We start from the raw sequence: 21,593 nt of genomic DNA, 5'->3' as shown, positions 1-21,593 counted from the left end.
CTGGTGGAGTGGGAGGGGGTCGCTCACCGACCGCATCCCGGGTCGCAGGTGGCTCTGGCATCCTCTGGTCTCTGTGGACACTCAGGAGGACTTGTCCCCTCCCACCTGGTGCCCCCGGGAGTGGAGGCCTCACCCATCGGAGCTTCTGAGGCCCATGGACACCACGTCCCGTGTTCCCTATCTCGTGCCGACCCCTCCAGGGATGGGGGCTTGGTGCTTCCTCCGCTTTGTCCCTTGCTGAGCAGGCCGGGATCTCAGGATGGTCGTCGCTGCTCCCAAACCTCCTGGCTGTACCTCAGGGCCCCGCATCCTGCCTCCTCAGCCCTCCATGCTCTCCAGGGTGGAGAGACCGCAGAGGTTCTGCCTGCTCTGGTTTCAGGGTCTAGAGGGTCTGGGTGAGTCCTGCAGCCTGCTGGGCTGTTCCCCAGCATCTGGCACCTTCAGCTGATGAGGCCCAAGTATCTTTCCCCAACAAAGCTCTGGGGGCCCCATTCTAGGGGAGGAAAGTCTCCCAGGAGAACGGCTTGGCAATGGTTACTTACATGGGGCCCCGACCCGAGATCATCAGCGTCCTTGTGCACAAGCTCCAGAGCCCCACCCCCAAGACAGACTCAGTGAGAAGGAGGGAGGGAGGGAAGGAGGAAAGGGGAGAAAAATGACAACAGGGATGAACGGATAGATGGATGGATGGAAGAAGGTGAATGGGTGATGATGGATGAATGGATGGGTGGATGGAGGATGGATGGATGGAGGGATGGATGGAAGATGGATGGAGAATGGATAGAGGATGAATGGAGGATGGATGGATGGAGGGATGGATGGAGAATGGATAGAGGGATGGATGGATAGAGGATGGATGGTTGGAAGGAGAATGTGTGGATGAATAGATGGAGAATAGATGGATGGATGGATGAAAGATGGATGGAGAATGGATAGAGGATGAATGCAGGATGGATGGATGGAGGGATGGATGGAGAATGGATAGAGGATGAATGGAGGATGGATGGATGGAGGGATGGATGGAGAATGGATAGAGGGATGGATGGATAGAGAATGGATGGTTGGAAGGAGAATGTGTGGATGAATGGATGGAGAATAGATGGATGGATGGATGGATGGAGATGGATGGAAAGTGGATAGAGGATGAATGGAGGATGGATGGATGGATGAATGGAGGATGGATGGAAGTTGGGTGGAGGATGGATGGACACACACATACACACAGAGGGTGGGGCTGACTGACTCATGAGGGTCCAAGGAGGATGAGGAGATGACAGGCATGAACGCCCAGCCTGGGGGCAGGGTGGTAAATACGCAGCGGCAGGAATAACACGAATGCTCCCACCCCCATTCTTACTTCTCTCCACGTGGTTACCCATTTCAGTCCCAGCAGTCCTCAGAGAGGACACTGCTCTTCTTCCCAGTTACAGAGGAGGAATGTGGGGGTGTTCCTGGCTCCCCAGTTTGCTCTGGGTCACAGGCTACGAAGGTGAGGAAGCCACACCAAGTGTTTCTAGGCACTGCACTGAGCTGAGACCCATAGAAACACAGGCGTCACGGAGGCCCCGGAGCCTCAGATAAACCCCAGATGTGGGGACAAGGTCGGGCCCACAAGTACACAGAAGCAGCCCAGAACCCTCAGGAGCAGCGAGGGGAACCAGGAGCCTGGCCCCGTGGTTAGGAGACCCTGCCCGAGCCCTGCCTGAAAGCACTGGCCGCTCACCAGGGTCCGAGCATGCAGGGGTCTGAGTGCCGTCCGCTCTGGGGTCTGGGCAGCACCCGAGGGGCCCCGCGTGTGACAGTCCTGCAGGGTGGTGAGGGAGCATGGGAGCCAGTGTCCATCGTGGGGCTGAGACGCCCCCGCCCAGCAGGTGTGGCCGAGACGGACAGTGTGGGGGTAGCAGGGCGTGCCACCCAGGGTTACGGGGTCCCGCCGCCAAGGTGGCCTCCCGAGAGTCAGGTCTCGGGAGCTGCGTGAGCAGGTGTGTACGTAATGTGCGCCACGGGTACGGACATACACGCCTGTGTAGGTGTGCTGGGGTGTGCACCTGCCCGCACACGCTGCGGGGGCCCCCTGCACGGCCCGGGGGAAGCTGCAGGCTCCGAGGCACTGGCGGGGGCATGGCAGCAGCTTCAGGACTGAGGGAGGGGGCCGCTCCACGGCCTCCCAGCCAGGCCCACTGCAGCCGAGGGCCCGTGTTCCCCTCCAGCCCAGCCCGACATGTCCAGGCGTGCTCCCACCTCCCTGCCTCTCCAGGCCCCACCCCTGCATCCTCACAGCTCCCCCGTCCATCCCATCTGTTCTTCCATCTTGCCCCGCGCCCCCCAGGGCTGTCTGTGGCCCGGTGGGCCGAGCTGAGATCATGGGGCTGGATCCCTTTCCCAGGTGATCCCAGGCCCCTGGGGTCCCAGTGAGCCCACCTAGAGCGTGTTTGGGGAGAGGGTGTCCAGGGTGGAGAGCTGCTCGCAATGGGCCTCAGCTAAGGGATTCTGCATGAACCAGGCCCCCAGGTAGGGAGGCCTTTTATCTGGGAGGACGGTTCTGTGTGGAGGGGCCCCAGATGGGGCGTCTCAAACTCAGGGTCCTGAGGCCGGCCTCTGGGAGAAGGAAGGTCAGGACAGCAGAGGGGGGCCCAGCGTGAGGCCTGTGTACAGAAGGGGGCGCCCACAAGCCTGCCAGGCAGCCCGCCTAGTGCTTGGCGGGTGGGTGGAGCTGGCTGGGCTGTGGGGAGGGAGCCGGGGTCGGGCGGGAGTGGGAGGTCAGGCCGCCTCCAGCAGCGGCCAGCGGACAGTAGGGGGAGCTTGGAACCTGGCTGATCTTGGCCCGACCACCTCGGCCCTGGCCCTGCCGCCCAGCCTCCTGGGGAAGGTGTTGATGGGTCCTCGCTGCCCTGGGGGGGACTGCCTGGGAGGCTGAGAGCCGACCGGCCCCTGTGGGAGCCCCAGGCCTTCCGGGCTCACCTGGAGACCGAGCGGGAGCCCCAGGCAGGGGCCAGAGGGACCAGCTGCCCGTGGGAGGGAGGCAGGGAGACCACGGCCGGCCTGGGGGGCCCCCAGCCCAGAGCGAGGACAGGAGGGCAGGTGGCCGGGTTCCAGGGAGCCTCGAGCCCCCAGGCCCGGATCAGAGGCCCTCTCTGCAGACGCTCCCCAGCCTCCCGCTGAGAGTCATCACGACCCGGTGGCGTCCCTGCCAGCCGCAAGATGGGCAGTCACCGCGGGCACAGAAGGCGTCCCTGGAGGACGCGCTCGCAGCAGGGCCTCCGTGCAGCCCAGGGCCTGAGAGGCCGTGAACGAGGTGGCCGCTGGCCACGGGGAGGCCCTGCAGCGACCTGTCCACGCTCCCAGCTCAGGCCCAGGCGTGGGGCACGGGGCCTCGGGGCCCACCCGACTGGCTGACTGGCAGGGAAGCCTCGGAAGACCCCACTGGCCCCCCGGCCTGATTGGAGGGGTTCCCGTGCATGTTGCTGGAAACACGGGTGGGCCGCGGCAGCCCTGGGGGCTGGGGGGTGGGGGCTGGCGGCCCGGCCCACAGATTTCGAGTGGCCTGGATGGCAGTGGGGGGGGGGAGCCCGGGACCCTCCAACCAGGGGGACGCCTGGACCTCTGGATCCCGAGAGAGGAGACGCTGCCTGGCAGGCCTGCCCGGAGAACAGACCGACCCCCACCCCAGAGCTCGGATCAGGCCCTCACGTGGGGCCCTAGAGGGTGGGGCTCAGGCCCTGGCCCCCGTGGGGACTTCTTGGAAGCTAGGACACTCCCTGACCCCCTGGAAGCCCCGGGGCAGAACATGGTCACACGCACACCCCTTTACGTTCTGACGCAAGGTGGGAAGAGTGGGGTCAGCCCCAGCCAGGCCCTGATGGGTCCCATCCCCCTGGGGCTGTCAGTCCTGGGGCCAAGGCAGGCAGTGGCCAGGGTCACGGCGGGGGCTCAGGGGTCTGCGGCCCCCAGAGGTGGCATTCCCCTGCACCCGCTGGGCCTGGGCCCCTGGGCCTGCCTGGAGGCCCCCCCCTGCTTCCCAGCCAGGCAGTGGCGGGTGGGCCGGGGGCAGCCTGGGCAGGAAATGTCAGCTCCGAGGAGGGGTCTGGAATGTGCGCTCAGCCGCTGGCAGCCCGTCCAGGACACGCACGGCGGAGGGAAGGCTCCGCTGGCCTGCTCCCAAACCGAGGGTCCGCACTCTCCCCCCACGGCCGCTCCCCACCCCTGCCCCCACCAGCTCCTGGTGCCAGCGATACTGGGGTTTGCATTGGCTTCCAGCCAAACCCCGGAATGTGCCTGCTGGCTGCCCAGCAGCTGTTCCTGGAATCGGGGCGACAAAGCACCGCCTGTCTCGGAGTCGGGGCGGACGGGCCGAGCCCGCCCAGCGCCACGCATGAATAGGGCACAGAGCCCCGGGCCGAGAATGAATGGGCTCACAGACGCCCAGACACCCGTGAATGGGCCCCTGGCGTCCAAAGACGCAGTGGAACTTGGAACCGGCCACGGGGCCTGGAGACTTGGGACGTGGGGTGCAAACCACTCGGGGTCCGTACTGGTGAAATCCTTGGTGAAGGGAGAAGAGAGCCATCCCCCAACACTCTGACTCACAGCATGTGGGACTCTGGCACTCGGGAGCGGGGTGCAGGCCGCGGGGCCCTGACACCCAGGCGAGCGCTGGACACTGGCCACCAAGGGTGCCTGGGGATTTGGAGGCCCAGGGGGCAAGGCTCCTGCTATTACAGTCACAGGGTGTAAGAGTCAAGGCCTTTCGTGAACAGGGTTCACGCCCCTCAGATGCTCCAGGGATGGTGGAGGGTTCAGACCCCCAGGAAGGGGCCTGGAGTCCCTGGACCCTTGACAGCAGGGAGCCGCCTGCCTGGAGTCACGGGTGAGCCCCGTGGAGACAGCAGGACAGGATGAATGGAGTCACGGAGGCCCAGACCTCCGTGAATGGGCACTGGGCCTTCCAGGGGAATTTAGAACCAGCCACCGGGGGCCCAAGACCTGGCACATGGGCTCCCCGAGACCTTGAAGAATGGAGATTCGGGCAACTGGAGAGAAGGCCTTGGGAACTGGAGGAGGATGCATATCACCTAGGACTCCCAAGGATGGCCAGGCTGAGGGGGTGGACAAGGGAGTGGATGATTAGGGGGTGGGCGATGGGGGTGGACGGTGAGGGGGACAATGGGGGCAGACGATGGGGGGTGAATAATGAGGGGGGTGGGCAGTGGGGGTGGATGGCCCAGAGGTCCCGGAGGCGGGGGTGGCAGGGTACCCTTCAGGTTGATGGTTGGAGTCCTTGTTACCAAGGTGATCAAAGAAGTGGGATCTAGGCCACCCAGATACTCAGAAAACTGTGGGTCAGAACCTGACGGCAGGAGCTGTGGGTTCCCGGGGCCTGCGGCTTCGTGGGAAGAGCCACACCCAGAGGGTGGTGGTGGGGGGTGAGTGGTCTGGAACCAGAACAGAGGAAAGGGTGGGGAGAGGCAGAAGCTGAGGGTCGTGGTAAAAAAGCAGTGGGAGTGTCAGTCGCTCAGTCGTGGCTGACTCTTTGGGGCCCCATGGACGATAGCCACTGCCAGGCTCCTCTGTCCATGGGATTCTCCAGGTAGGAATACTGGAGTGGGTAGCTGTGCCCTCCTCCAGGGCGTCTTCCTTGACCCAGGGACCAAACCCGGGTTTCCAGCATTGCAAGCAGATTCTCTACCGTCTGAGGCTCTAGGGAAGCCCGAGTGGACGGTACCTGGCCTGATCCATCTGGATGAGCCAATAGACTGGCCGGCCTGGGTGAGCAGGTGCAGAGGCAGGCGAAGGTGCCAGCCCCCCAAGGATGTGGAGACACACATCATGCCAAATTCAGGTGCTGGGGTGCCAGCTGAGGCTCTGGGACGGGGCGGCCAGACCCTCCGATGGAAGAGTAGGAGACAGCTGTCTCGTGGGGCTGGTGTGAGCGCCCAGGACTGTGTCCACGTCGCCCGACGCCCAGCAGGTGGGCGGCCGGGAGCCCAGTGTCCTGGTGTATGTCGTCAGGATGACCGGATGACAAGGAGCGCACCGTCATGCTCCAGGGAACGCGGTGAGGCCCCGGGGCTCTGAAACAGCCTGCAAGGACGGGCCCCCGAGGCTCCCCCAGGCTCTCGGTCTTAAGGGGACGTGGATTGGACAGCTGAGCTCTGCAGCAGGGTGGGACGGGGGCCTCAGACACTCCACTAACGGGGTACGGGCCTCACACTCCAACCACTGGGGGAGAGGACCCAGACGCCCAGGCTAACGGGGTAGGACCCTGATGCGTGTCTCGGGTGGCGTCCAGCTCTCGGGAAGCGTGGGTGCAGCCCCGGACACCTCACCCTGCGGTGAGCAGGCAGCAGTATGGGGAGGGATAGCGCACACAGTGGAGACAAGGGTGGGGGGCGCGCGCCGGTGGGGGCCGTGAACAGGGCACAGGGCTTCCAGACCGCAGGAGCAGGGCCGCGGGGCTTGGCCGGCACTCAGGCCAGTGAGAGACGTGTTGGCGGGATGGTTCGGGCCCCCAGGGGGCCAGCTAATGCGTACAGGCTTTCCAGGAACCAGGCGAGCACAGAACAGAGAGCCCCAGTGTCCAGACCAGCAGGGAACGTGCCCCCTGCACCTTGGGTGCGAGAGGAGAGGCTGCCCAGCAGCGCAGAAGCCCCATGTGTCTCCAAGAATCCCCAGGAGTGAGAAAAGATGCTCTGACGGCAGGGGTGCCCACATGAATAGATCCCCCAAGGGAACGTGAATGGGGGCCCCAAGGCTGCAGGGGAACCAGGGGTCCCAGAGGCCCTTGGGAGACGCAATGTGGGGAGGGAGCTGATGCCGGGGTCACAGAGAACCCCCGTGTTCTGACACGGGTACTGGTAAGCAGGTCTCACTGCACACGCAGCCGGATGCCGGGTACAGGCTGCCTCAGTCTCCAGATGGACGGGGTGTAGTTCACCGGATGCCCCAGGAAGCGGGGCTTGCATCCAGGGGAGACCCAGGCTCAGAGTCAGCAGGCAGACCCTCTGCTGGAGAGGAGCGCAAGGAGCCAGTTCTGCAATGTGGACCCTCCGCGGAGGGGGCAGGCTCCTCGGGTGCCCGCGTGACACGACAGGCCCCCTCGCGCTCAGACGACGGGGTGCAGGCGTCCAGATGAAGAAGGCGCAGTTAGCCTGAGCCAAGGACCACCGGGGCACCCTCAGGCCGGGACGCAGAGGCTGGGCAGCGGGTACCCCAGCCCACGGAGGCCTGTGGCGAGCTGAGCGCCCGCCCCGCGCGGGCCGGCGAGGGCGGGGTGCACGCGTGCTGTCCCGGCACGTCTCATGGTTCCTAGCCAACAGCTCCCGGCTCCCCCAGGCCGGCGACTGCCATGAGTTCCAACCTCAAACATTCCCCCAGCAACCTCAAAGGAAGCATCCCGTCCAGGAGCCCCGCCAGGGTCTCCATGTGGCTCTTGGCTGCCAAGCCGCCGTCTCGGGGCCGCGGGGCTGGCCTGGGGCTGCCAGCTCTGTTTGGTTTTCCCCTTCCTGCCCTGGAACCTCAGACGCCCGTCTGGTCATGGAGGCGCCCGGATCCTGGGAAAGGCACAAAGACCCTACACAGCTGGGCTGGAGAGAGCCTCTCGCGGGGCAAACGCTGCAGGCGGGCCCGCGCCCCCGCGCCCACCCACGCGCCTCGCCCCCACAGCACAGGAGCCCCAGCAGGCCTCCTCTTGGCCCCAGAGCTGTTTCACTGCTCCTTCCGAGCCCCCAGCTCCGGGTGGGACAGGCAGAGGGACCCAGACCTTATACGGGGAACACGTGCCCAGAGGGACATGCACATTCCCAAGCACCATGAGCCCCCAGAGCCACACGTGACCAGCCAGGACACATGTGTGCACATGCATGCGCGTGCATCCCATCGGTGCTGTCCCCAAAACAGCCTTGGCACCCGGGTCCAGGGTCCCAGAAGTCCGGCCCAACGAGCCCCGCGGGCTGGCTAAGCATTAGCCAGCCCCACGTTCGGCCGTGGGTTGATAATGGGTTGGGAGACACCCTGACCTGGGTGGGCCTCTCAGAGCTGGACCCGGGGAGGGACCGGACCTGGAGTAACTGGACCAGATAAACTGGCCGGAGCAGAGTGCGGCTCTGCTGACCGGCCCTACTGGAGCAGGACTCCGCTCGCTGCCTCCGCAGCCGGGGCCAGAGGCTCAGACGGAGTGGGCTCTGGAAGGCTCCCTGGGCCCTGGGAGCAACAGAAGGGCCAACAGGCCCGGGCAGTCAATAGTGAGGGCGCCTGGCCCTGCTCACTTTGCTGGGTGCCAAGTGCCCCCGGGTTTGGCTCCAGCGGACCCAGAAAGTCACTCGCCTCCAAACCCAGGCATCCTTCTGACTCGGGACACCGCCCCCCGCACCCCGGCGTACACCTTTCACAAGCTGAGTGCAGCCTGACCTGCCCACAGCCCCGCCTGAAGGCCGGTCCCAGGGGGCCAGCACGCCCTCCGGCGGGGCCTTCAGGAGGACCTGCGATGCCCCGGGGGAGCCCTGCAGGTGGGGTTCTGGGAGGGGCCCTCCTCCCAAAGGAGTTTCCTGGCCCCCGAGGGCCAGCGGTTCTGGCCCTGAGGTGGGGCTCCCCGAAGCCCTGCCTCCCACACCCCGCCACCCCCTACCCCACCCGAAGCAGAGTTTCCAGCCAGTAGAGGCTGAGCAGAGCCGCGCGCTCGGGCGCCGTCTTCCAGGGCCCAGGGCCGAGGGGAGGCCTGGAGGCCGGGCGTCAGGTGAGAGCACGTGGTGGCCGGGCGGGCCCGCTGCCCCCCAACAGCTGGGGGAATCCTGTTCTTCTGGAAGGAGGCCCACAGGAGCTTTGTTTCCTGGAAGAATCAAACATTCCAGTTAGACCAAAGGTGGCGGGGTCAGTCAGCACAGCTTTGGCAGGTGCCCAGCCCCAGGTGGACAAGGAGGCCCTCCCCCGGGGAGAGCTGGCATGCCCGACTGGGGGAGGACACAGCGTGGAACCCAGCATCGCTCCTGCAGGTCCCAGGGCCTGGAGTGAGCAGGAAAGTCTTCCTGGAGGAGGTGGGGGGACTCACTCAGGTCTCCAAGGCCAAGCAGGATGGGGAGGGGGCGGCAGCGGGAAGCTCATGGAGCCGCAGGATGGCTTGGCAGCTGCAGGAGCTAAACGGCTTGTGCCAGGAGGTGGGGAGGAGGATGCCACCCTGCCCAGAAGGGGAGAGCAGGGTGGCCTGGAGGAAACCCTGGAGGAGGTGGCGGGGCTGAGACTCCACTCAGGAAGGACCCAGCCCCCACTTCCTGGGAAAAGCAGCCTTAGCACCCAGGAGGTTTTCCCCAGCAGGGCCACAGAAGGTAGACTCCTGTAGGGACGTCCGGCCCCTCCTGAGCGGCTGAGGCACTGCCCAGGCAGGGAGGGCATCCAGAGGCCGGCACGGGGACAGGGAGGGCTGAGCAGGGCCCGTGAGGCCACCCCTGGGCCACCTGCCCTCCCGGGGCCCCTGCGAGCACCCCCAGGACCCCGGGCCTGGGCACAGGCTGGCGGCCCCGCCCGGCCGGTGGAGCAGACAGTGCCACCTGGTGGCCGCGTGCAGGCCGGAACCCTAACCACCGCGGGAACCCGGCCATCCAGGCGGACCCTGCGCCTGCCCAGGCCTCGGGGGCCCCCACCGCTCACTGCTGGTGTGCCCAGGGGCCCGTGGTCCCCTCGGGTTGGCTCCCAGGCCCCTCTTGTGGTTCTGGGGCTCCCCCTTCACCAAATCCCGGCAGCTTGAAATCCACAGCTCTCTGGCCAAACAGGAGGACAGCAGCCAAGCTGGGTGCAGGGAGGGTACACGCATGCACACTCACAAGTGTGCACGCACACGCACCCCCCACAGGCACGCACACGCGCCCACACTCACCCACACACAGGCACGCACACGCACCCCCCACAGGCACGCACACGCGCCCACACTCACCCACACACAGGCACGCACACGCGCCCACACTCACCCACACACAGGCACGCACACGCACCCCCCACAGGCACGCACACGCGCCCACACTCACCCACACACAGGCACGCACACGCACCCACACACACACACAGATGGGGACTCTGGGTTGACAATGACCACTGACCCCATATTCTCCACCATGAGAACTGCGAAGGAAGCTGTCTTAATTCTGGATGCACTTCGGCTATGATGTGTCAGGAGGTAAAGGTGGGCTTTCAGCCCCTCGTGGGAGCTGGGACTCTGCGTCCACCACAGGGCAGCTCCAGGGGCCTGCGGGCCAGCGGCTCTGGGCAGCCCACCCGGGCGCTCCTCCAGGTGGCCTAGGAGGGGTCAGCGGGGCCGCCTGGTCCTGTGAGCGCCCCGAGCACCCCCACGCTCCACCACCAGGGCCTCGCCAGCGGCCCCCCGGCCAGGACTGGCTCCACAGTTATGGGGTCCACGCAGGACTCGTGAGGCCTCTTGCTCCAAACCTTCACTCTCCAAGCTGGTAGCGGCGGGGGTGAGAGCAAGCTCGGCCTCTGCCCTGAGTCCCTGCCGGCCTGACGCCCCCTCCTCGTGTGGGCGGCTCCCCGGGGCCTGGCTCTGCCCGCTGCAATCGGACAGCCCCTGTGGGGACGAGACAGGCTCATGCAGGGGGCAGGGGAGACAGCTGGGCTGTGCCGCCGGACCCCCATGGCCAGGACCCCCGCTTTGATGGTGGCCCCTCCTAAACAGGTTGGGCTGGTGCTGGTGGGGGCCACTGAGGCCGTTCGTTAGATGGAGGGGCCTTTTCTGACCCTCCCCGCACTAGGCAGCAGGGTGGGCGGGGGACACGGAAGTGTGGGGTCCAGCTCTGACGTCTGCCTGTTCCTGGGGGGCTGGGGCTGGGCTGGATCCTATGACCAAGCCGCTGGTGCCCCCGGGAGGATGGGAGCCCAGGACAAGCTGTTTCGGGGAGCTGCAGAGGTTCCGGAGGAAAGCAGTGGCCTGAGAAGTGGATTGGGGGGCGTTGCGGCCAGCCTTGCAGGGCCGAGCGGAGGGTGGCCTTCTAGTGGCCTGGAGTTCTGCTCTGTCACGGACCCGCTGCCTGCAGGGTGGGGGCTCCGATGAGCACAGTGGTCAGCATCCTTGCAATGCCACCCAGGTACAGCCGGAGGTGGGTAACGTGGCATCTGGACTTGGGGGGGCCAGCAGTGGGGGCGCCTGCAGCTGTCTCTGGAGTAGGACTCTGGAAGCCAGGAGGTGAGGGGGTCCCAGAGGATGTGTGGGATTTTGGAGGGGTGACGGGTGAAGGGTGAGTGCCCAGTGCTGGGTGGTGCAGGGCTGACCGGGGAGGGGCACCTGGCTGAAACAACCCCCTGGCTCCTAGATCAGGGTGGGCCTCCAGCAGGCCACGGAGCTGAGGTCCGGGGCTCCGGGTGGCACGGCAGACCCCTATGACTGCCTGAGCCTGTCCCCGGACGCCGGGCGCACGCACGAGACGAAGGTGCACCGCGGCACACTGTGCCCTGTGTTCAAGGAGACCTGCTCCTTCCACATGGGTCGGGGCAGGGCCCGGGGGCCTGGGCGGGCGGCTCACACCCCTCCCGCAGGTGCCGCCCGCGGGGCTGCCCGGCCACCCGCAAGTGCTGCTCCTGGACCGCAGGCGCCGCTCCCAGCACCGGCCGCTGGGCGCGCTCAGCCTGCTGCTGGGCTCCGTGGATCTGCGGCACGTGCTGGAGCTCTGGCGCCCGCTGGGCCCGCCCGCCCCGGGCTCCCGCCCCCCGCCCCGGGCTCCCGCCCCCCGCCCGGCTCTGCGTGCTGGGGGGGAGCTGAGGCCCTCTCCTGCTGCCTGCAGCCTGAGCAGACCGTGGAGCTGTGCTTCTCACTGCGCTGCGTGCCCAGCTCGGGCCGGCTGACCGTGGTCGCGCTGGAGGCCCGAGGCCCGAGCCCAGCGCTGGTGGGCGAGCGCTGAACCCGCCCCTCCACGTGGACAGAGGAAACCCAGGCCCTCAGACCTGGGAGGCCCCCTGGCCCCTTTTGTGTGCCCAGACCCCTATGTGAAGGTCCAGCCCATGCTGAACCAGAGGAAGTGGAAGAAGAGAAAGACGTCGGCCAGGAAGGGCACGGCCACCCCTTACTTCAATGAGGCCTTCACCTTCCTTGTGCCCTTCAGCCAGATCCAGGTGGGCTGCCTTGAGGAGGGGGTGGGGGGGAACCTCACTCAGGGCAAAACTGACTGCTGTCTTTCTTCCCCTCCTCCTACACCTCCGCCTGCTTCTACCCAGGGCATGGATCTGGTTCTGGCTGTGGGCCGAGCCTGTCGGCAAGGTGCTGCTGGGCTCCCGGGCCTCTGGGCAGCCCCTCCAGCACTGGGTGGACATGCTGGCCTGGCGGCCCAACGCCCAGTGGCGCCGCCTGCAGCCGGCCAGGGAGGTGGACCAGGCCCTGGCCTTGCAGTCCTGCTGGCGTCTGCCCTTGCCCGGCTTCTGAGGGTGTCCCTGGGCCTGGGTCTCCCATGCGGGTTGCCCCGGGTCCCGCCGTAATAAACAGCTTCGCCCCACACCATGTGTCCTTCCTGAGCTCCGCGGGCACTGCAGGGTCAGGGCCTCCCGATACCGCCACGGCCCCTCCTGTGGATGAGAGAGGGTCTCCTCTCATGGCTCAGCCAGGCCTTGAGGCCTCTGACTGGTGCCTGACCCCTGAGTTAGGGCAAAGGGGCCCCTCTAGGCCCGCTGGGGATGATCCTGGAGGTGGGGCCCCCTCATCTGGGACGACTAGAGAGTTAGGGATGGGTCCCTGGGGACACAGTGGGCAAGAGGGAGATGTTTGGGGGTGGTGGTGACAGGGGATGGAGGGAACTCCAGTTCCTGGGACCACCCCAGTTTCCCACAAAGCCCCCAGACCGACTGGATGGTGGTGTGGGCCCCCCCCCCCCGCACGCACAGCAGGGGGCAGTAGATGCCTGCAGAAGCCGCCCTGGGCCCTTGGGGGCTCAGTCTGGCCCAGAAAGCAGCTCCAATCCCCACACATCTGGACGGCTTTAGCTATCCCTGACCCTCCCCAAGGCCGAGAACCCCCAGCTCAAAGGATGCCAAGTCATGGTCGTCCGGATGCCTCTGCTGGGTGGGGGCCAGGGCGGGGGGCCGCAGGCCTGGGGCTGGGGTGAGGAGAGCAGTGCTGGGCCTGCCTGAGCTGCCTGCCTGAGCCTCGGGTCAGGGAGAGGTTCCCAGGCCGGTGGCGCCGAAATCCGGGGTTTAAAGGACGTGTTCCGAGCTGGGCGGGGAGCCAGCCCACGGGCAGGGTGCTTGGGCAAGGCTGCATGCCCATCTGGGACCTCCCGTCCCGCTCTGGGAGGATGGTGGGGTCCCGCCCTGGAGGGCAGTCCCCCCACCCTCAGCCCAGGGTCCCCGGGGCTGCTGCAGGCCCTGGAGGCTCTGTCTGGGGTCTGGCCTTGCCCCCGGCCAGCTTGAGGCAGGGAGCACGGGAACAGCTCATGCCCAAGCCGCCCACTGGGCTAGAGGGGACAATGGGCAGCAGAGTGTAAGCAGCCCAGGGCTGCTGTTTCCCGGGGGCCCAGAGGCCTGGGGAGGCCGAGGGGAACCCAGAGTGAACCCTGACTCTGGGCGGACGGGGCTGGGCCGGAGTGACCCCTCGGCTGACCCCTGAGCTGGGCCCCACAGCTGCTGAGGCCGTCACGCTGTCCTCGGGCTCCTTGCAAGATACAAGGGAGGCGATTCGAAGTCGTCACCTCGCCCTAAATAGACCAACCCAACCTCAGCACCCCCCTCCCAAGACTTCTTGGCCTGGACGGCGGCAGCGGCGGCGGGGCCGGGCCAGGCGGCCTGGGCAGGTGGGGAGGTCCCTGTGCCCCCATTGGTCTGAGGAGGACTCCATGCCCTTTCTGAGCGGAGGCCCAGCCCGGGGGAGGCCATTTATAGCCCTCCCCCGGACCCACCAGCCCAGCTCGCCGCTGCCGGCCTGACCTCGGTCCCACTGCCACTGCCCAGACGCGAGGTGAGGCCGGCCTGGCCCGCCGAGGCCAGCACGGGCGCGTCTGGAGCGCTCCTACAGAGGGACGTCTCCGGGGCCAGGGTGGGGGCCTGGGGTCCGGGGGCTCCACAGAGCAGAGGGCTGCAGGGAGACGCCCCTGGAGCGGGCCGGCATGGCGTGGGGTTCCCGGACGGCACAGCGACGGCCAAGCCTCGGCTCTGGGCCGTGGGTAGGGGACTTCACGGAATGAGGGACCCCAGGCCCTAACGGGGGGCAGCGTCTTCTATGCACTTGGGCCAGAAGCCGAAGGAGCAGAGCTAAAAATAACCAGCGCCTCGGGTGGCCACCTGCGCTGGCCAGACCCGCCCTCCCGCGGGGACAGCTGCAGCAGCTCCAGGCCCGCAGGGGCATTTCGGGCACACTTTCTCCTCTTACTGCCCGCCCCCGCCCCGGGGAATTCCAAGACGTGGCCCTGAAGGAGGTGGGGGTGGGGGGCGGGTTGGTGCTGTCCCCGCCCCGCCGGGTGCAGGGCAGGCGGGCAGGGGCCCTGACCCCCTCACCTTTCTCTCCCGCAGGCTATCAGCCCAGGACTGCACAATGGGGGAGTAAGTGCAACCCTCAGCCCGCTGCCCCCAGGGCCCCCGCCCCCCAGCGCTGGGTGGGGGTCTCCGCGTGTCCCCACCTGGCCACCCCTTGTGCCCGCCGGCCCCATCACACAGCCCCGTGGCCCTAACCTCTCTTCTCTCTCCCCCACCCCCCGCCCGCTCTCCTGGGACAGTGAGGAGGTGAGTACTGGCTTGGGGGTGAAACACGGAGGGGATGGGACCCCCAAGTCAGGACAGGCCTGAAACTGGAGTTCCGAGGCCCAGGGAGACGGTCTGTCACCTTGTGGGTGAAACTGCCCCACCCCACCCACCGAGACAGCGAGAAACAGAGGAAGTTGCCTCCCCGCCGGCCTCTCCCACGGGCCAGGGGAAGTGAGGCTGCGGCCTGGTCACCGGGGAGTCGCTTCTTCTTTCTCATGGCTGCTCCCCACCCCCATCCCCGGGGCCCGAGGGTCTCCCCTGCCCTCCTCCCGGCCTCCCCGTCCGAAGTCTCTTCTCCAGACCCCAGGCCTTCCAACCAGAAGGGCCGCCCTGGCAAAGGGTCACCACGTGGCACCGTGTCCCGGGCTCATGTCCCCCCACCAGGCCCAGGCCCTGCCGTCCCTTGGGCAGGATGCCCTGGCTGGCCGGGCGGGCAGGGAAGGGTGCAGGGTGCCGGGATCCCGCACCCCCCGCCAGCCCTGACTGCACCTCCTCTCCCCTGCCCTGCAGAAACGCAACAGGGCCATCACGGCCCGCAGGCAGCACCTGAAGGTAGGTGCGGGCCCGGGAAGGGCGGCCCGGGGGGTCTACAGCCTGGCCAGCCGCAGCCCCTCACCACCCGCTGCCCGCCCCCCCCGCCCCCAGAGCGTCATGCTGCAGATCGCGGCCACGGAGCTGGAGAAGGAGGAGGGCCGCCGGGAGGCGGAGAAGCAGAACTACCTGTCGGAGCACTGCCCGCCGCTGCATCTCCCCGGCTCCATGTCCGAAGTGCAGGTACCCCCGTGGGCCCCGTCCCTGGCCTGGACCGGCCTCCCCCGGGTCAGGAGGACGAGCGGGGTGGTCAGGCGGGTGGAGGCCAAGCGTGGGGTCGCCCACCCGCCCACTCACCGCGGTCTCCGCCGCCAGGAGCTCTGCAGACAGCTGCACGCCAAGATCGACGCGGCCGAGGAGGAGAAATACGACATGGAGGTGAAGGTGCAGAAGAGCACCAAGGAGGTGAGACGCGGGGGGCGTGTGGGGCCCGGGGCGCGCGGGGCTGCCCTGACGGCGGGACCCAGCCTTGCCGCCCGCCCTGCAGCTGGAGGACATGAACCAGAAGCTGTTCGACCTGAGGGGCAAGTTCAAGAGGCCCCCGCTGCGCCGCGTGCGCATGTCGGCCGACGCCATGCTGAAGGCTCTGCTGGGCTCCAAACACAAGGTGTGCATGGACCTGCGGGCCAACCTCAAGCAGGTCAAGAAGGAGGACACAGAGAAGGTAGGCTGTCCCCGGGGCCCGCCTGCGGGGCCGGGCGTGGGGGGCCAGGGTGGCGGGGCGCCGGCCTGAGCCCTGTCCTCCTCCCTGCAGGAGCGCGACCTGCGGGACGTGGGCGACTGGAGGAAGAACATCGAGGAGAAGTCGGGCATGGAGGGCCGCAAGAAGATGTTCGAGACCGAGTCCTAGGCCCCTCACCCCCGGCCACCGCCCAGCACCCCTGGAACCTCGGGGGCCCCCCGAGGCCGGCTTGGCACCTGTCAATAAAGGATTCCAATCCCCATGTCTGCTCCCTCCTGCACTGGTCCTGCGCCGCCCCAGCCTCTGTCCACAGGCAGCCCTGGGAAGGCCCTGAGCCTGTGCCTGGGCTTGGTGTGGGGGAGCCACAAGCAGGCTTTGGGGGTCCCGGCTGTCCTGGGGGGTGGTCTCCAGGCCAGGGGCCCTCCTCCCTGCCCACCCGCTGGGGCAGCTGGGTGGCATTGGCAGTCAGACCCCCAGGCCTGGACACAGGTGGCCGGGGCCGTTTCAGAGCAACACCCTGAGATGACCGTGCGGCTGTTGTCGCTGTTGTCACAGAGGTCCCCTCGAGGCCCAGAGACACTCACTGTCCTTGAGGCCCCAGCCCACGCAGAGGCCTGGGGGGCCTCCCTCCCCTCGCAGGCAGCCCGTTCCTCCCAGCCGCCCCTCCCCAGACCCCAGGCACCCAGACGGGCTTGGGGGGTGGTCCTGGACCAGACTCCTGGGGGCTTCAAGGGGCTGCGGTCTGTCTCTCCCCGGAGACTGGCAGCCCCACTCTAGGCCCAGCGGAGTGGGGAGGCCTGGCCCTCCTTCCTGCCTGCCCCTGGCCCTGGCCACCCCTTCAGGGGACAATGTCCCTGGCATGCCCAGACGGGACTGTCACAGCAAGGCCGCCTTCAGCCTCCGCCTGAGGGATGATGGCACGGTCCACGAAGGCCCCGCGCTCAGATCTCTGGTGGAGAGGCCAGGCCTCAGCGATGACGGAGCGGCTGTCCACCCTGCCCTTGCCCTCGGGAGGCCCCCGCGACTGATGCACAGGGGCCCGGAGCCTTGAGCCTCGAGGGAGAGACGTCAGCCCGCCTGAGGCCTTGGCCAGTCCCGCTGCCTGGCCCTGATGCTGCAGCCCAGGGACTGGGCTCCGTCTTGCGAGCACCTTGCTGCGGGCCCTCCAGCTCGGCTACCCCGCGGCTCAGGGTGGGCCCGGCAAGCCCTCCTGCTTGGCTAACCTAGCGCTCCCGACGGCGGGCGGCTCGTGAGTGCGGAGCCCAGTGCGGGCAGGCGGCAGGCTGTGGGCTCCAGGACTGAGTGGGCTGCGGTGGCCAGAGCTCCCAGTGGGAGCAGTACCTGCCCCCTATCCTGCAAAGTGAGCCCAGCACCTGTGCAGGGAAAGAGGGCGTGACTCTGTCCCTGGGGCTGGGGGCATGGCACCCCAGGGAGGCGACCCCCACAGGCTGGACCCAACTCTTGATGGGTTTGGGGAATGATCTTCACCCCATGGACGTAGCCCGCCAAGCTCCTCTGTTCATGGAATTCTCCAGGGAAGAACACTGGAGTGGGTAGCCATTCCCTTCTCCAGGGGATCTTCCCAACCCAGGGATTGAAGCCACATCTCCCATATCTGAGCCACCTGGGAAACCCCCAGGCTCATGGGTGCTTGTTACATTTTCCAATGAACAAACGACATGACTGAGGACCATGTGAACCAAGCCAGACCGGCAAACACCCACCCCATGCAGCTCGGCCTGGCGCCACACCTCTCTGCCACCCTCTGAGGGTGGTACTGCTGGGTGACCTGTGTCCCTGCAGCCGTGTGGACATGGGGCCAATCAGAGAAGCATGTACTCCACCTGCGGGCAAGTGGTGAGGACTCGGACTTCTAGAAAGTTCTCTGCAGCATGGAGAATGGCTGAGGCTTGAGGCAGGAAGGGAGCCACGGTCACTCCTGGGAGGCAGGGGGAGAGCGGCAGTGGGTGCAGAGAGCTTCGAGAGGCAGAGCCCCCAGGACGTGGTGGACCAGAGAGATGGGGCACCCAGGTCTGTGCCCAGAGCGGGTGCAGGGCTGGTTCTGCAGGGAGAGGAAGTGGCTGATCCCAGACAGACAGCTGGGTGCAGGGGTCGGGGCTGAAGATGGGGTCTGAGCATCCTCAGCGCTGGGCAAGGTCCTTGACAACGGGTGGGGGGAGGCAGCGACTCCTGAAGCGCCTGAGCCAGATGCTGCCCGGGAAGAACCCCCAAGGGCAGGAAGAGGCGGCAAGACGTGCAGGGGATGTGCCCACTGGGGGTGATGCTGGAGGTCAGGAAGTCCCAGGGGACCTGGCTTGGCTGGGCCGGGGGCCGGGTGAGCCTGGCGGAGACTGGCTGGATGCTGGCTTGGCTGGGCCGGGGGCCGGGTGAGCCTGGCGGAGACTGGCTGGATGCTGGCTTGGCTGGGCCGGGGGCCGGGTGAGCCTGGCGGAGACTGGCTGGATGCTGGCTTGGCTGGGCCGGGGGCCGGGTGAGCCTGGCGGAGACTGGCTGGATGCTCCCGTCTGCTCCCGGGAGGTGCGGGGTGTGTACGGCTTTGGGCCTGCAGCTCGCTCCATCCTGCCCCTGCGAGGGCATCCAGACACCCGGGGCCTCGGTCCCTACACTGTCCTCCAGGAAGCGAGCACGGCTCAGGGGTGGACGGCTGAGCACAGGGGCTGTGGGTGCCCAGAGAGCCTGGACCGTCTCGGCGCCAGCAAGGAGGAGGGCGGAGCGAAGACAGAGCAGACCCAAGGAGGGCAGGTGGGCAGCAGGCAGGCGGTGGCCGGCGAGAGCTCAGAGGTGGACTGAGGTTGGGCCTGCACTGCGGTCAGGGGAGAGGGCTGCTCCTGTTTTAGGAAAGACTGTGAGTCCCTAGGAGTAGAGGAGGCTGTAAGAGGGGCAGAGATGGCCGGTGATGGAGCTGAGGATGTGCATGGGCTCTGAGGCTCAGTCTTGAAATTTTTCTGACGGCCTGAAATAATTTCCTCCCAATTAAACCTTCTTTAAAAAACCTCTTAAACAATGGCAAAATGGTTGTTCTTCAGTTTCTCAGTTGTGTCTGACTCTTTGTGACCCCATGGACTGTAGCACGCCAGGCTTCCCTGTCCTTCACTATCTCCTGGACTTTGCTCAAACTCATGTCCATTGAGTCAGTGATGCCATCCAATCATCTCATCCTCTGTCATCCCCTTCTCTTTCCCAGCATCAGGGTCTTTTCCAATGTGTTGGCTCTTTGCGTCAGGTGACCAAAGTATTGTTGCTTCAGTCCTTCCAATGAATATTCAGGATTAATTTCCTTTAGGATTGACTGGTTTGATCTCCTTGGTGTCCAAGGGACTCTCAAGAGTCTTCTCCAGCATCAGAGTTTGAAAGCATCAATTCTTCGGCACTCAGCCTTCTTTATGGTCTGACTCTCACATCAGTACGTGACTACTGGAAAAACCATAGCTTTGACTATACGGATCTTTGTCAAGAAAGTGATGTCTCTGCTTTTGAATATAGTGTCTAGGTTTGCCTAACTTTTCTTCCAAGGAATAAGCATCTTTAATTTCATGGCTGCAGTCACCATCTGCAGTGATTTTGGAGCCCAAGAAAATAAAGTCTGTCACTTGATGGTGGGAGGCGGAGGACCCAGACGGGGGTCTTGGGAGGGTTCCGGACCCACCCTTCTTCAGCAGGTCGGGTGAGTGCGGTGGGCCAAAGAGACAAGGCGGGGCGGGAGGTGCCAGCCTCAGGGATGGGATGCTGCCAGGAGTCCACTCGGGAGCGGACAGAGCCCTGTGGACTAGGACGGGTGTCTTCCCTGTCCTTCACCATCCCCTGGAGTTTGTTTAAACTCATGTCCATTGAGTTGGTGATGCCATCCAACCATCTCATCTTCTACTGCTCCCTTCTCCTCCTGCCCTCAATCTTTCCCAACATCAGGTCTTTTCCAACGAGTTGGCTCTTTGCATCAGGTGGCCAAAGTATTGGAATTTTAGCTTCAGCATCAATCCTGCTAATGAATATTCAGGGCTGGTTTCCAAGGGACTCTCAAGAGTTTTTTTCCAGCACCAGTTTGAAAGCATCAATTCTTCAGCATTCAGCCTTTTTTATGGTCCAACTCTTACACCCGTACACGACCATTTGAAAAACCATGGCTTTGACTGTTTGGACCTTTGTCAGCAAAGTGATATCTCTGCTCTTCAATACACTGTCTAGGTTTGTCATAAGTTTCTTTTCAAGAAGCAAGCGTCTTCTAAGTTCATGGCTGCAGTTACCATCTGTAGTGATTTAAAGCCCAAGAAAAGAAAATCAGCCACAGCTTCTACTTTTCCCCCGTCTATTTGCCATGAAGAGATGGGACTGGATGCCATGATCTCCATTTTCTGAATATTGAGTTTTAAGTCAGCTTTTTTACCCTCCTCTTTCACCCTCATCAAGAGGCTCTTTAGATCTTCTTCTCTTTCTGCCATTAGAGTGGCATCATCTGTGTATCTGAGGTTGTTGATATTTCTCCAGGCAATCCTGATTCCAGAGTGTGCTTCATCCAGCCCAGTATTTTGCAAGATGCACTCGGAATATAAGTTAAATAAGCAGAGTGATGATATACAGCCTTGACGCACTCCTTTCCCGATTTTTAACCAGTCCGTTGTTCCATGTCCAGTTCTAACTGTTGCTTCTTGACCTTCATACAGGTTTCTTGGGAGACAGATAAGGTGGTCTGGTATCCCCACCTCTTTAAGAATTTTCCACAGTTGGTTGTGATCCATACAGTCAAAGGCCTTCTTGTAGTCAATGAAGCAGAAATAGATGTTTTTCTGGAATTCCTGTGCTTTTTCTATGATCCAACGAATGTTGGCAATTTGATCTCTGGTTCCTCTGCCTTTTCTAAAGCTCACACATCTGGAAGTTTTTGGTTCACGTACTGCTAAAGCCTAGCTTGGAAGATTCTGAGCATGACCTTGCTAGCATGTGAAAGGAGCGCAACTGGACGGTAGTTTGAACATTCTTTGGCTTCCTGGCAATTCCAGGCCCACTGAAGCTGCCTCCCTTGCAAGGAGACCCAGCCAGGTGCCCGGGGTCCCAGGCGCACCCCTCGGCCTGACCCCCAGCCCCCATCAGGGCTCACGTGTGTGCACAGACACCCTGATCTGTTCCCCTGTCTCCGATGGCGCCTGTCACCCACCTGCCACCCCCGGGCTCCCACCTGCCCTGGCAGACTCCCTGTCTCTTTCTGTCCCCAGGCCAGGACCCCAGGCCCCAGCTCCCCTGATGCGGGAACACGTGGCGGTGGTGGGGGGAGCTGCACCACCAAACCCCGAGGCTCCTCCCAGAAGAAAGCCCGCCCAGTGCTGCGCACGCTCGCACGCACGAAAGCCGAGCCCGCGACGAGGGTCACGGCGCAGCTGGAGACCCCGGGCCTCCCCCGGCCTGCTCACTGCCGACCGTCTCTCTTCCGGCGTCTCCCCGCCGTGCCCACACCCACACAAACCTCCCAGGACGCCTCTGCTTGGGTTTCTGCAGTCGGCATCCACGTCCAGACCCTCTCGAGACCCGACCTTCTCCCGCTTCCTGTCTGTGCTTGCCGACGCCGTGCCTGGGTCCCCAGTGCCTCCAG

The 21,593-nt window shown here is 65.1% G+C and overlaps 1 protein-coding gene across 1 annotated transcript; it reads left to right on the top strand.

Moving 5' to 3' along the window:
• The first annotated feature begins 15,159 nt into the window (after window positions 1-15,159).
• Window positions 15,160-16,253, top strand: TNNI2 (troponin I2, fast skeletal type). Its single transcript, XM_070457111.1, has 5 exons — window positions 15,160-15,270; window positions 15,364-15,492; window positions 15,625-15,714; window positions 15,797-15,973; window positions 16,064-16,253. Exons 2-5 carry the CDS (start codon window positions 15,370-15,372, stop codon window positions 16,157-16,159), a joined length of 486 nt encoding a protein of 161 aa, XP_070313212.1. The 5' UTR covers window positions 15,160-15,270; window positions 15,364-15,369; the 3' UTR covers window positions 16,160-16,253.
• Window positions 16,254-21,593: the final 5,340 nt, after the last annotated feature.

Source organism: Odocoileus virginianus, chromosome 28 (genome assembly GCF_023699985.2).
Source record: "Odocoileus virginianus isolate 20LAN1187 ecotype Illinois chromosome 28, Ovbor_1.2, whole genome shotgun sequence".
NCBI classification, from domain to species: Eukaryota; Metazoa; Chordata; class Mammalia; order Artiodactyla; family Cervidae; genus Odocoileus; species Odocoileus virginianus.
The sequence above is the reverse complement of the archived record's forward strand: the minus strand, read 5'-3'. Positions and strand labels throughout refer to the sequence as shown.